Here is a 15,016-nt window from a genome sequence, read left to right on the forward strand (position 1 = left end):
CTAACCAAATTTTTGGTTCAATTTCGATTGATTTTTGGGTTCGGTTCCAATTTTTCAAATTTTCTTGCTCATCCCTACGCCTATCAGAAAACGGCATCGATCAAACAATCGGATCTGAACGGCCAACCATTACTAGTATGAAATAATCGGGTTCGGATCACAGAGTGGGTCTGGATGTCCATTACTGAGGCGTTGACACTTGAGAGCCCCACGAGGCCACAATAGCGAAAGGCCAAAGGATAAATAAAAGTAGACTTGACTTCGATGAAAGGTACGACAAAGCATGATTTACTGTATTAATAGACACGTGTGCGTATTGGATTGGGGCCATTAGGCTTTTCTCGGTAAACCGGTGTGAGCACGGTCTTGTGAGATCAAATCTGATTTCTACCCAAGCCGATAAGCCCGTCTGTACACATAAAAGTCGCGTCATTTCTCCGTCCTTCGGTGCCCGCGAATAAGTAATATCCACTCTTTTATCTCCTTCCATGTCGATCGGAATAGACGCTGTGGGATTTTCGCAACACGTTTCCTCCTCTGAATTTAAAAGATCGATCTCTAAATGGGCTGATTTTTAAGGGGGATGCGATTGTTCTTGTTTTCATTAAATTGATCGGAGAGGTTTGTCAATATCCTGGGTTGATCCGATTTTGTCTATTCTTTTGCAACTGCTCGTTTTGGTTAGTCTTTTAGATCTTTCAGTCAAGCGCTTCAAAGAGCATCGACCATGCCTTCGGTGCTCGGAGAGTTCTTCCACCGGCGTGAAGAGATGATTCCTTCGGTGACCTCTTTTCATGGTGGTCCATGTTCACATCGTCTGAAACAGTTTGAAAAATGGAACCGTCGTGTTAATTTCAGTTAACGTTTGGATAAGAACGGCTATCACATTATCCTCTTCCTCTTTTCTTACCGTCTGAACGAGACAAAGGAATTATAGATCATACTATAAACCGGTTATTGAATAATCTCACTCCGTTTCTTCTTTAAACCGGTTGAACCAGTATAATCCTCCAAGGGAGTTGGCAATACTTGTTAAATTGCAGTTTGAGTGGATTCAGTCATTTTTCTAAGGTCGTGGATCGTGGTGCTTCTGGCTTTCGTTATAGAAGAGACCTCTTTTCTTTCAAATCTAGAGGTAAAAGTTTTTTTTTTTTTTTTTTTTCTGTTGTCATTTAAGCTAATTGTTACGTTTTTTTTGATAAATAAGCTAATTGTTACGTTACTCTGTGAATTTAAAATGCATCCTAATTTTCTTGATTTTAATAGAACCGTGTTTAATATTATTGGGCTTATCTTTGCTTTTCGTTATAATTCCGTAAAATAAATGCCGTAATTTCTGCTCGATCCTGTCGTGTTTAGGATGAATTATAAACGGTGGTATGTAATTGCAAAATTATTCTGTTTTCAGTAGTGTGGTAGTGAATCATCAACGTGACACACGTTCAGAGGGGGGAAATTGCTTTGGATATTTCTCTTCACCCAGGGTAGAAAGTTACACGAGTAAAAAGTTGCTCTTTGTGTTTAGGATGAACTAGTTCTCTTCACCAAGAATAGAAAACTACTTGAATCAAAAGTTGTTTTGGCACCAAAAATACATAGAGATTAAAGAAGAAAGAAATTGTCACATATGAAAAGAATCCATACAGAAACATTTGTTAGGAGTCCCATATCTCAAATTTGTATGGTAGTTTAGAATTTTAGATAACACAATCCGGTTTTGTACAATCTTTTCTGGAGTAAAAGAAAAAGGAAAAAAAAAACTATGATGATGAAAATATTTGCCTTGATAATATCCTACACCCAAAATGCTGATAAAAAAAATACCCTACACCCAGAATGCTGATAAAAAAAATACCCTACACCCAAAAAAGAAGAGGACAAAATCTTTCTTTTATTGACTTTTTTTTTTCTTTTTCTTTCTTTAAGATTTTATATATTATTAGGACCTGCCCCTGATCCCATTTATTTTCAAGCAGTAGAGCAGCCCAAATAACTTATGATCATCCTTTTTAATTAGGCCTTGTGGGTCCTTCATCAATTTTAGTTTGTGAGCTCAATAATCTTACAGTACGGGTTGTCTGGAAATCAAATTTTGGCTTTGTCAATGAGCTTACTGTTGAACTAATACAATTTTTGTTTGTTACATTGGTGATTTAAACATATTTTTTGTGCATTATTAATCTAACTACAATTACTAATTCAAATTCAACTCTGAATAGTAGTATAGTAAGTATTACTAATTCAATCTGGAGTTCAATGATAAAGCTGAGATAATTGTTAACAGTTGGGAAGAATTGCAGGGAGCAATCAACCATTTCAGAGATAAGCCAGTGGAAGATGGAATTGTCATTGAAGGAAATAAGTATGTTGAAGGGAATAGGGAGATTGGCGAGAAGCAAACACCTGAAAGAGAGGGGGACAATACTTATCAAACACAAAGAGAAGGGGATGGTGTTGAAGGCATAGCAGAAGTTTATGAGATAGGTGAGGGTGGAGGAGGAAGTGATAAGAAGGGAAAGAATGAATTAGTTGAAATCAGGAAGAGGGAAACAAGGGAGAATAGCCCAACAGGCTCAGGTGTGAGGGTGTTTAAAAGGAAAAGGTAATATAGAGCGAGACCTTTGCAGGGAAAGATTGGAAGTGTTGTTGTCTGAGAACTGTGACTCAAGTGATGAATAAAGTGGCAGTAGACGAAACTCATGAAATTCAAAGATCAATTGACTTAGATGTGATTGTAAATGCAGAGGTAGAGGTAAGCAAAGCTCTGGGTTTTATTAGATGACAGGAATTTGCAAGAAAACCTTTAAAGAATTGGAAGATAAATTTAGGATGCTCATGATTGAGAATGGTCGGGAATGTACTGATGAAGTGAACTAAAGGGGAGAAGGATCAAGGTAATGTGAGTTCAGTTGGAGTTGCAGGGACTGATAATAGTCGGATTGGAGAGACAGCTTCTGTCCATATTTTCAAGAAGAATGCAGTGCATTAGAGTTAGAGAGAATCAATGCCAATTCAAAGGATAGCTAAGTTGCCCAATGCTGTTAGAAGCTTCAGAAGTAAAAAGGAATATTTACACATTCAGGTTTCAAATATCTACCTGAGATGAAAATGAGATTATTTAGTGTCGGACCTAGTAGGAAGGTGAGGAAAGCAAAGAAAGGGAAGTTGACGAGTTAAGTTATTCCTTGTCTAGAGTCTGAAGCAGTAAAAATTTCAAGCAAATTTTAGAAGATTTTAGTGGGAGTCTCTGTAGTGATGCCCCTGAAGTTGCTGTTGATTTATGTTGATTGGGGGGGGGGGAGTTCAGTGATGTGAGTGTTGTGGGCCTTGTGGCAATGTTTGTAGTGTGATATGATCTATCATGGGGTGTTGTTAGTGTGTGTTTTTCTTTTTCTATTTCAGTTATAGGGGTTTTTGTCACTGTGTTCATTGTTGTCTTGTTGGGGTGTGAGGTAGATTGAAGGGGTTATAATTTTTTTACATGGGTGATATCTTATCCTCTTTGTATCCTTGTTTCTTTTTTTTTTTGATAAATAATTCTTCTTTCTTTCATAATGATTTTTTCTTTTTTGTTTATTGCCAAAAAAAGTCATGCATATTTCCCAATACTTTATGACCATACACCTTATCAGAAGATTCAGTCATAAAAAAGAACAAGCTTTAAGAACAATGCAGAGACATTATCTTCAAAACTTGTGCACATTATTGCCCATGGGTTCTTAGGAATAACATGCTTATCATATCTTATTGTTGTATATAACTAAATAATATATTTAATTTATAACAAAACAATCTGAGATATGTGCCATTATGTATGCTACTGGTCTATATATGTTAGTGGTTTGGTAATATTCATCTATTAGTTGATATTTGTGAGATTGACTTGTATGTGCCACCTGCCTTGGTTAATGGATACTTTCTAGGTAATAAGGGTTGGGAAACTAGTGGCCTCAACTGGTTAAGGATTTCTTAATTTATACACATTGGGGGAAAAAGAAAAAAAATTGTCTATCTCATGCTGTGAACAGATGGAGATAATCTTACATAACAATGGCACCAAGGTGAAAGGGTTGCATCTAATCTGCCCCTTGAGCATTTGAGGCATGAAACTATTATGCAACTTATTGTCGGTCCAAGGAAGGTACATGGTTTTTTGTAAGGTTGCTCCCAAATTAATGTTCTCTGTATGGCTGCAATACCTTTTGCAGTTAGTGTGCAGCGGTCTAATTTTTCTGTTGTATAAACAGACACTCTGTTTTCTTTTCAGCATGCATCTGGTGTTCTTTTAACTGCTTTACCGTGGTATTTGCCATTCAGTGGAATTCTTATCCAGTTTATTGCATACTTGTATCTAATCTTCTTGTGCAAGTCTCTTTGCAGTATAGAGACTCTTTTAACCATGTGATCATGATGCTTTGTGGCTATGGTGTAAAATAGTCTTTCATGGGTAATTTCTCTTTTAGTTGTCTATGGTATAAAGTTTATATATATATATATATAATTTTTAGAATTTTTTTGCTTGTGCATGTTGATAAACTTCTCAGCTGGATTTTACCATGTCAAAGTTATTGAGTCAGGTGCATTATGGTGGGGGTAAATAATAATTATTGTTGGAGCTTAACTATTTATCAGTGAATTGCATGGATTTTTGTTTTCCTAATATGAGTATTTTGGCAGTGCTATCTCTGTAGCACCTGGTATTATCAACGGACGGTCAAGTCTTAACCAGTGGCACTGTAATCGAATGGGAGATAGTTCAGTAGTAGAACTTGAAAGTGCACTTAATGAGGTCTTAGATATTCATGATGATCAAGAATTGGTATCAGGCTGTTTTCCACCTTCAGGTGGGGATGAGATATACCAATCAGATGACAAAATGTCGGGGGAGTTGAAAATTCATCAGCCTAATTCATTGGTTTCAACTACTCAGAAAGGCTTGACAAAAAGTATGACATTTCCATGTTCTGGAATAACATGTTCTGCATATATGGATGGGAGAGAGGAGATAACTGGTGCAACATTGCATGGCCATACTGAACCTTGGAATCCAGCCTGCACTCGCTCATTATCTCTGCCTGTAAGTTTGTTTATTATTAGTCTGTATGTTGAAGTTCCTCCTCAAGGTTAAAAGATAACTCCTGAATCCTGATTGTTTATGTTTATCAGTTTTATTTCATTTATTCTGGATGTGGTTCACTTCATAAGTGCTGGTATCTTTCCAAAATAAAGCATTCATGAAAATTAATAGTTTAAATGGTTACCTTACCTTTACATAAAAAAAACGTTGTTTTCTATTCTACCCTCCACACCACTATGACAACTGATGTTGAACTTAAATATACTGAGCTTTGATTAGCAGGAACCATGTCTTCACCAATGACCCGTTGTTGAATTGGTATTGGTTGCACAGTATCCCTTGGTAGGTGGCATGGGTTCAAACCTGCCCGTGGATTGGCAGGCTCTTCATGTTACGCTACTGGTGCCATGTGCATCCCGTCACTAACCCTTCTAACCTACCGAGTAGGTTTAGTGTATGCATCTCACCCTTGGGGACCAAAGCCGCATTAGAATACACACACACAGTATTGAAAGTTGGGGAAAGATTTATTAATAAAAAGGTTCTGTGACCTTTATATGAACTGGATTTCATATTTTATAGAAGGAACATTATTATGCAATGTTGTTCCGGGCCTTGGGAGGGGTGGACTGGGTATGAACCTTTTTTTGGGGTAAATTACTGGGCATTACCTAGCCTTCGGTATGTTTTACACACAATGGCTGCTCTCAGATTCCAACCTGCTACCTTCCACTCATCAGTTGTCACTTGGCGAGTAATTTTACCATTGCTACAAGAAGTGGTTCCTAATTTCAATTTTATATTATTGACCCAAAAGTTCATAATAATGACCATATGGAGGTATCTCATTACCTGGATTATGTTGATGCCGGATTGTCTGACACTATCAAGTTAAATTTTATACAGGGCGCCTTGAAAAACTGGTTGGTTTGGCTTCCTAGTTCTTATGTGAAAAATTGACTGGGTGAAAACCACCCATGATATCCATGCAGTTCTTGGCTATTTTGGAACAGACCGCCAAACTTTGCTCCCAATTCCCAAGTGGGAGGTCATTAGCCCTGAGGTTTTATAGTTACTTTGATATGTTGTTAACAGTTTCTACCTTTCCTTGTTTATATGCCTAGCTCTCTCAGACATCTTTGAAGCTTGTGTCTGCAATGAAAGGTAGCCGTGAAAAGCAGGGTATAGCTTTGAAGAAGTTGAATGTGACATGGGCTTCTGATGTGTTTGATCCACCTGCTACGTCCCTGTCGCGCACCACCGTGAAGAGCCACATCCACCATCATTCCAGAGGGAATAAGAAAAATGGAAAAGGCAAGCACAAACACAAGGGCAAATCTTCCCGAGGTAGCGATGGTGAGAAGAAACAATATCGAAAAGTTGTCACGGACACGCATTGCAAGCCGCCGGTTGGTGAAAGGTTGCTCTTAGGCGGTTTTTGTCAGTCGAGTGTCGAACTTGTGGACTTGGCGGTCACTGGTCAGGAATCCAAGTGCGGCAGTAGCTTCCTGAGGACGTCATTGGCCAAGCAGCATTATCTCGGTTGCGGAGGCTACATAAACATAATTTCCCTTCCCTATAGTTTGCCTCACGGGCATTCAGTGTGAATGTCTGTATGTCGTACTTTCTGAGTTTCTTCTTATGGTCCGATCTTGTTGAACGGCTAAAGGGATGGACACCATTTGTCATGAGCGTTTCGGCTTAAAAAATAAAAACCCATTTGTCAGCTCAAACGACTGGGATTTCTAGCTATGTCTGTTTTGGTGTCCTTGTACAGGAATGGACACCACCATCCTGAATGTGTAAAGGTGGATATCCAGTCTCCCCGGTCAGCTCATTGATCCATCCCTCATCTACCACCAGCATCTCCGTCTCTCATCTATCTCTATTGATGTCCTCATTCAGGAAGAGAAATGAGCTTCATCCCAAGTGACGGCCACGCATATAACTGAATTTTTACTAATTCAAAATATTTTAACCTGTTGTGCAGTAAAATAAACAACGAAATATCTGCTACAAAACACACGCAATTGTTAATGCACGTAGGATTCCCATATTTTCCTAATTCAATCTGAAAAAAGGTTTTATCTTCAACCCCAAGCAGGAAGAAGTAAAAACAACACTAGTAAATTCAGTGGTGCAAGGCTGCAAGCGATTCCCAATTTTTGTATGGCCACTGAATTTTACCGAAGGATACCAACTCTAAAATAAAGACTCTAATTGCACATTTGCACCCATGAACAAAGTTTTATTTGGTTGGACAGATCTGGAGGTTCTTTACTTCCGAAACAATCTATGGTCTCAACTATCAAGGTTAAACTACTTTCCTAATGGCAGTACATTTCAGCCAAACTCATAAGGAAAAGCTCTCATTGGTGGAAGCAAGCTTATCACATTTTGAAGGAGTTGCAAACTTGCAATCTGATATCGTTTGGTTAATCAAGGACGGATCCAGCATCTGTGTTCAATGACCCATGGCTTCCATCATTAATAATCAGCAGTCTCCCTGTGCCATCATCATCAATGGTCCTTTTTTCACATCTTCTTTAAATGTTATTTTGCTAGAGCAATCTGATATCGTTAAGTAATTATCTATCGCCACAACCACTTCATCTATCAAGTAATTGTCTATCCTCACTACAGTCTACAGGGTCGGTTCAGCCAGTAGGAAATTACCTTCAGGGAAAATTTGCGCCCTCATGTATCTCATTTGGCAAGCTAAAAACAAATAGATTTTTGACAAGGTTCAGCCACACCTTTCTGACATCATTTCAAAGGCAGCAAGTTACATTACACCATTTGTTCAGGCTACACCACTAACCATGCAACATTGTTTTATTAACTGTCATTTCCAGACCTGAACTGTCAAATCATGCAAAATTGTTTATTAATGGCTCTTGTGACCCGCAAGCTTTTCTCATCAAATGTCCTAATAACAATAGCATTAATAAAGCACAAGAAAGACCATGCTGGGCTAATGGACCCTATGATGCAGAATTAAGAGCCCTAATCTATGATATTGACGCAGCTGCTTCTACTAATATATCGCACCTCCTGGTATGTTCAGATGCCGACAAGCTACTAGATCTCATTACTAAAGGAATGATGCCTACCTACTACACTAGAACAGCTTCAATGGAATCATCTGAAGAGATTAATTGCCCCATTCCAGTCTATGCATTTTGTACATATAAAAAAACAACACAAACACCTTACTCACCTTCATGCTTTTTTTGCATGTAAATCTCAAGTATATATCTACTATAACTCAAACATTTATACTCATGTAAATATTTCTTATAAAAAAAAAAATCCTGCCCAAAATTCAGGTTCAATGAGTTGGTTTATTCCTTTCCGTTGAAATTTTCTTCGTGATCACCTGCTGGGTCAGAACCTCCTCAACACCCCGATATCAGTTGCATGTTTGCTTTGTTGGTAGAGAGCTAAATAAGTTGAAATACAACTACAGGAAATGCTCAGAAAAACAAAAACAATTCACCAAAACATTAAACTTAAGCCAAAAATGAGTATATAGAAGGGTTCACAAACAAAACTCGCAGGTATTTCCAACTAAATAATCTAAGTAGTCTCTAAAACGTAAGGATTAACTATTTCTGAATGATTACCCACACCATCCAACTGTTTTATTTGTCCTGAAGCCAGTTTCTGAAGGTTCTGGTTCTGGCTGAGGTGGTGGTCTTGGCTCCCTGGGCTTTGCCGGATCAACAAAAATAACCCATCCATCCAAGAACTTGGCATTCATCCCTTCGCGAGCCTTCTCTGCATCTTCTATGGTTGCATATGTTACAAAACCAAAGCCTTTTGACCTTCCTGATACTCTATCCGCTATAACTTTTGCTGCAAAGTTGCATGTCTACATCAGAATATGATATAATATACTGAAAAGTCCAAGAAGAAGCTATATACCTTCAAGAAGATGGCCAAAAGGAGAAAATGCCTCTTTCAGTTTTTCATCTGTAGTTAATCTCGAAAGACCTGTCACAGAGGAGGCATTAGGATCAGGAGGCATGCCATATATCTCTCATCCAGTATATTCCGATGAATAGATTAGGATGCACAAACGAGATCTGTGGTTGGTTGTTGACCAATGGAAAGCATGGGAGAAAGAAAAATGCACAAATAAGGGTGGTATGCAATATGAAGCAGCCAGGCCATAAGTGTAATTTTCATTTGCCAACCATAATTTTAGGAAAAAAACATTAGGGGCTGTTCAATAACATCTTAAGTGGCTGAACTGAATGTCATATTCCTTTATCTTTCAGTGTTGTGAACTCCTAAATGGCAGATGTTGGAGTTAGATTGGTTATACCTTTGAATGTTTTATTATTTAATAATTTTATCTGTTAAAAGACAAAGCAATAAATCATTCAATTCAGCCACTTCAACCGTTATGATATCAGCGTCCCTTAGGCTTCATTTGGTTGCATGTATAATGAAGGAAAATAAATATTTTTCATGTAAAATGTTATTTTACAGTGTTTATTTGCAGGTTGATCGCTATATGAACAAAAAAATCCAAAAAAAAAGGTTGCAACTATAATTATCAGAAGACAACATTTCCTCTAATCTTGCATAAATTCCAAAAAGAGAACAAGTTTTCTTGATTAAAATTTCATGATTGATGATACAAGTAGGCACTTAACCATTCAAGTTTGTCTTCCAAAGTTAATCCAATTACCAGGAAAACTACTCATTTCCTACTAACTTTAAACACCCAATTACCACTCAAGTTTGTCTTCCTCTCGTTTACATGCAACCAAAAACAACACTATTGACTTTAACATCCATGAGCGGAAATTTCCCCTGTTCATTTTGTGGTGATAATTCCTCATAGAATTGGATACCGAACCCTAAAAGCACGACATGTCTGTTACCCAGACTCTAAACATCCATCAAATACCAACTCTGGACCATTCTCTCCTTTTTCTTCATGAATCTTCTATATGCAAAAAGGAAGAAGAAATGGAATTCACCTTCCATTGCTCTAACATCACAGTGCTTATATTACAAAAGTTTTAATTGAACTTTTACGAATAAAAATAATATTAATTGAATTCTACCAAGCTCTGGCTTTAAAATTAAAACAAGCAAGTAGAAAATCTCCATAAAAGGTGAACAAACAGGTCAAAATAAGGCCACCATGAATGAAGAATAAGTGAAAGCACAATATACATCCCAGCGAGCTTAGTTCGTCATAAAAGAAAAATGATTTATTTTTAGAATCACAATTAAAGCTCAGAAAAAAACAGATACCAGCCTACCGCGAGAAGGGTTCTTTAAGAAGTTTTATGAAACCAATCCATAGTAAAGTACGAAGAAAGAGTAAAATAAAAAGTCCAATTTATTTATCAGGGAAAAATGAGAAAGGCCATCTAATTTCCAAACGTACCGCTGATGAAGAGTTTCGGTGTCGTAAGCGTAGAGTTTAGACGGATCGAAGCCAATCGCCACTGAAGGAGAGACGAAGGCGTCGAAGATCCACTAAGAGCGCGTCGGAAAGCAGAGACAAACGCCATTAGATAAGGAACCACAACGAAAATGAGATTCGATATAGAGAAGAAAGAAACACTTGTAAGTTATATTTGTTTTCTTTGGGTAAATTGAATCAGTCAAGTTTGAGACTTTAAGACTCGACGAATATTGATAAAAACCCTAAGCCCCGAGGCCGAAGCCGCTCCAACTCTCCTTATTGGACAAGAGACCACACGAACTCCAAAATGTAGAGAGTGAGGACTCCCAGCAGCCAGCACAGCAGTTCCCGAGTTCCGAATTTTAGCACTTGAAGAACTGGCGAGGCGATGAGGTGGTCGACAGTCGACAAGGTTGTATTTGGTAGGGTTGATTTATCAAGTTGAAGTGCTTTGGACTGAGACACTGTTTTTACTTGGGGAAAATTATGAATTAGTACCTTCTACTTTGTCTAATGTCATTTTGGTCCTCAACTTTTAAAATGCCACAATTCATTACTGGAATATATTAATGTCCTTGGCATGTCATTTAATTTTCTTTATAAACCATTCAAACGCTGACAAAAAATTAACAGTGCCAAGATAGAAGAGACAAGGAGTTGGGACCGTTGATTTTTTGTCAATGTTTAAATGGTTTACAAAGAAAATTAGATAACAATTATTTTTCCAATAGTAGATGGCAAGGTTCAAAGCATCGTATCTGCCAATACGTATCATTTTGGGACCCTCCGATACACCTCTATAGTGGGTGTATCAGAGGTCTGACCGGTTTAGGGGGGTAGCGGAGACCTAAATCGACCCCCCTGAACCGGTTGCAAAAAAATAAAAATAAAAAAGGGCTTGAAAATGTGTATCGATTCGCCCGATACGCCCCTATCGGTGTATAGGGCGTATCAATATTTTGAACCTTGGTGGATGGTCAATTTCCTAAGCCTTAGGGGTACTTTAAGAAATTTTGAAAAATCTATGATGCCCAAAGGACATGGTACCAAATAAATCAAAGCCCATGAATTTATTTCATATAATGTGTATACAATTTATTTTATATATTATATAATAAAATATAGGAAAAATCTATGATGCTGAAAAGGCATGGTACCAGAAGAACTTTGATCAATCAAAGCTCACCCCTGAATTTTGATAAATATCATCTGATTGTTAATATGTTTATAATATTGGTTGATTGGTTACAAGTTCTACAGATATGATGCCTTTCCGGTATATAGTTGAACCCTAATATATAATAAAATATGTATTATAAGCTTCACATGTCATATTATGGCTTTCAAAAAAATATTACAATATTTTAATATTTTATATGTAAAATATAAAATAACATATACAGATAAATATATAAAGTATATATGTATATATGTACAAGCTGGCTTAGGCCTAGGCTGTGCCTGAACAACAAACAAAGGCCCAAGTCCACAGAAGTTTCGAAGTGGGCTAGGCCGGATTGTAAATGATGGCTCTTAGTTTTAACCTTGAGGTGAGGTAGAGCAAAACCGCATTCCTTCAATGCCTTTTGACTATAAAACTCTATTTGCAAAGAGTGTAATGAACATAATTTGTATTTGCACCCAGGAGGCATACACCCCATTTTTTTTTATCAATAACACTTTCATTAACTCATTAATAGAATACTTACAATATGAATACAAACACGCTTATCTTCCAAGAGCAACAAAGAACCTCAAGAAAAGGAAAAAAATAAAGAAAGAAAACACACTATAATTACAGCTTAGCCCAAAACAGTGAGTCCCTTTCTGCCCCTTGTTTAGCTAAACTGTCAGTTAGGGAGTTAGCCGATATTTTAACACAATATATCTTAACTTCCATCTCCCGCACCAGTCACTTGAATTTCCTCCTCTCATTATTGTACTTCCATAAGCCCTTGTGATCTTTAAAAAGCCACCCTATCACCACCTCTGAATCCCCTTCAATTAAGAGTCTCCTGATATTCAACTCCATAGCTTTATGGACTCCTTCCATAACTGCAAAGATCTCAGCTCTAAGGGAGTTACCCACTCCAATTGGACCTGAGAACATGGCAGAAATGATCCCATTTTCATCCCTAAAAACACCCCAATCCCCGATTGTCCCGGATTTCCCCTGCTACACCCATCAAAGTTTAGTTTCATGAATCCACCAGGTGGAGGGGTCCAAGCCACACTCATAACTAACTTGGTCTGTGTGTAACTTGAAATTTCACCCCACTCCCTCAACATGTCATCCACAATGTAATCTGTGGAAAACTCCAAAGATTTCAGCCATTGTACCGCCCTAATATGAATGAAAGCCCTTAGATTTGCTGCTCCTCCCTGAGCTTCTGAGAATATCCTGGAGTTTCTTTCTTCCCAAAGTGTCCAACATGCTGCAGCCCTTAGTCCTCTCCACATTGTCCTTCCCCTTTTTATCCGCCCCCTGAAAAAAGAAGGGAAAAAAAGGCCCTACAAGTCTGATGGGGGATTCCAGCTACATCCAAATAGGGACAAAGCCCATTCCCAAATTGACATCTTAAAATGGCAAGACACCAGTAGGTGAAAACCAGTCTCCCCATCCGCTTTACAAAAAAAACACCATTGAGGTGACAGACAAGTATTGGGTCTCTTCTTTTGGAGTATATCACTAGTGTTGATTCTTTCCAGATAGTATTCCCAACAAAAACTACCAACCCTAGGAGGTATTGCTCTGTACCAAACCTCATCAATAGGAAAAGGGGGGAAGGTAGGACTGGTGGACTGACTTAAGACTTTGAAGAAAGAAGCACAAGAAAATATGTCGTTGGGGGTAGGTGTCCAAATTCTAGAATCCACCCTAGTGGGGTCTAAGACAACGTTATCAAGAAGTGCTAAAAGGCTCAAAATATTATCAAACTCTGAGTCCCTCAAATCCCTTCTTAGACCCAAGTTCCACCCAATCCCAGAAGTGGAAGAGGACGGGGTGGTGAAAGACGAGATTGACTCATTTTTCAAATTAGAAAGAGCATACAAAGAAGGAAACTGATCCTTTAGAGGAGCACTCCCCACCTAGGTTTGTTCCAAAAAATTTATGGAGTTATCGAAATTCAAATCATACCTGATATTAGGGAAGAAAACTGGTAGCAGGTCATGAATGGCTTTCCAAGGAGAATTGTTTGTGGTCCTAGCTCTGATTCAGGCGTCTCATCCATTATGCTCCAGCCCATGTATACTTGCCACTATTCTAGCCCATAGCTTCTCCTTCTCCAAAGGGAATCTCCACAACCACTTTCCCTACAGATTCATATTTCTTCTCCTAATATTCTCAAGTCCCAAACCACCATAGGTCTTACTCCTATAAACTATCTCGCAGCTAACTCTATGATCCCTCTTTTCCTCTCTCGGTTCCCACAAGAAATTTCTCATTATCTTCTCCAATCTATTAGCAACCTTCACTAGGAATTTAAACACCGACAAGAAAAAAGATAGGTAAATTAGCAAGCGTGGCCTTAATAAGTGTAATTCTCCCACTAAGAGAGAGGTAATTCTTTTTCCATGAAACCAGTCTTTTTTCAAACCTTTCCACCACCTGGTTCCAAAAGCTCTCTCATGGGATTATCACTTAAAGGCAACCCTAAGTAGTTCAAAGGCCACCTCGAGACTTCACACCCCAGCACTTTAGCACTCTCCCTCCTCCAAATTTACCCCCACAACACAACTTTTCCCAAGGTTAACCTTCAAATTAGACATTTGCTCAAACAGTTGTATCACCGACTTCAAATTCCTTATAAAACTCACATTACCGCCTTCACAAAACAGAATCGTGTCGTCAGCAAACATTTGTTATATGATACTCTCTATTGTTCAATAAAACTTCATTGGGTGAGATACAATTAAAAAAGATAATATAAATTAAGAAATTTCATATAATATTTTTTTAACACAAAAATATCTCTCAAATATAATAATTCAAATATGCTATTCAATGTCTTACCACATGTGAGAATATCATATTCATTCATATGGTGGTACACGTACACCATATGGCAATTAGATTTAGATAGCATCTGTAAAAACCTTGGAACATATCAAAGAGATACGGGAAGCTGTTCCATCGACGCTAAGAGTGGCTGATAAACAGTGCTGATGACGTCGTTGATACGTTGTTGGAGATGAAATGTTGTCCAGTGTCCTTGCTGGGTGCCTACACATCAGTGTGGGAAAAACGAAATCAAATTTGGTCGCCATGCATTTGGAAACAGCGCTGAATTTTCCCAATGCATGTCTGCGAGTGATTGAAAGATTCTACGAGGATTAAATCCGATTCAAGAAAAACGTGGAGCGGAAAAAACAAGAATACTTTGCACATTCAACATCGCATACAGGTTAAGAATTTTGGAAAGTGTAAGCGTTGGAACTTGGAACAAGGGAAACAACAAGACCCGCTAAAAACGTGGGACAAGGGAAACAACAAATTAAATCTCCCA

At 38.0% G+C, this 15,016-nt stretch overlaps 2 protein-coding genes across 3 annotated transcripts; one reads left to right on the forward strand and one right to left on the reverse strand.

Moving 5' to 3' along the window:
• Nucleotides 1–360: 360 nt before the first annotated feature.
• LOC104599303 (uncharacterized) lies at nucleotides 361–6,810 on the forward strand. Of its 2 annotated transcripts, none has more exons than XM_010261788.3 (3): nucleotides 361–1,135; nucleotides 4,678–5,077; nucleotides 6,202–6,810. In XM_010261788.3, exons 2-3 carry the CDS (start codon nucleotides 4,745–4,747, stop codon nucleotides 6,682–6,684), a joined length of 816 nt encoding a protein of 271 aa, XP_010260090.1. In that variant the 5' UTR covers nucleotides 361–1,135; nucleotides 4,678–4,744; the 3' UTR covers nucleotides 6,685–6,810. The 2 variants fall into 2 exon arrangements, with proteins under 2 accessions (XP_010260090.1, XP_010260091.1); XM_010261789.3 differs by having other exon boundaries at nucleotides 6,211–6,810.
• A 1,740-nt stretch (nucleotides 6,811–8,550) lies between these two features.
• On the reverse strand, nucleotides 8,551–10,937 carry LOC104599304 (RNA-binding (RRM/RBD/RNP motifs) family protein). The gene is made up of 3 exons (XM_010261790.3): nucleotides 10,488–10,937; nucleotides 9,005–9,073; nucleotides 8,551–8,935 (listed from the first exon to the last, which is right to left on the reverse strand). The coding sequence occupies exons 1-3, from the start codon at nucleotides 10,612–10,614 to the stop codon at nucleotides 8,700–8,702; spliced, it is 432 nt and encodes a 143-aa protein (XP_010260092.1). The 5' UTR covers nucleotides 10,615–10,937; the 3' UTR covers nucleotides 8,551–8,699.
• Between the last annotated feature and the right edge of the window lie 4,079 nt (nucleotides 10,938–15,016).

The sequence above is a fragment of the Nelumbo nucifera genome, chromosome 2, assembly GCF_055504915.1.
Source record: "Nelumbo nucifera cultivar China Antique chromosome 2, China Antique-T2T, whole genome shotgun sequence".
Taxonomy (NCBI): Eukaryota; Viridiplantae; Streptophyta; class Magnoliopsida; order Proteales; family Nelumbonaceae; genus Nelumbo; species Nelumbo nucifera.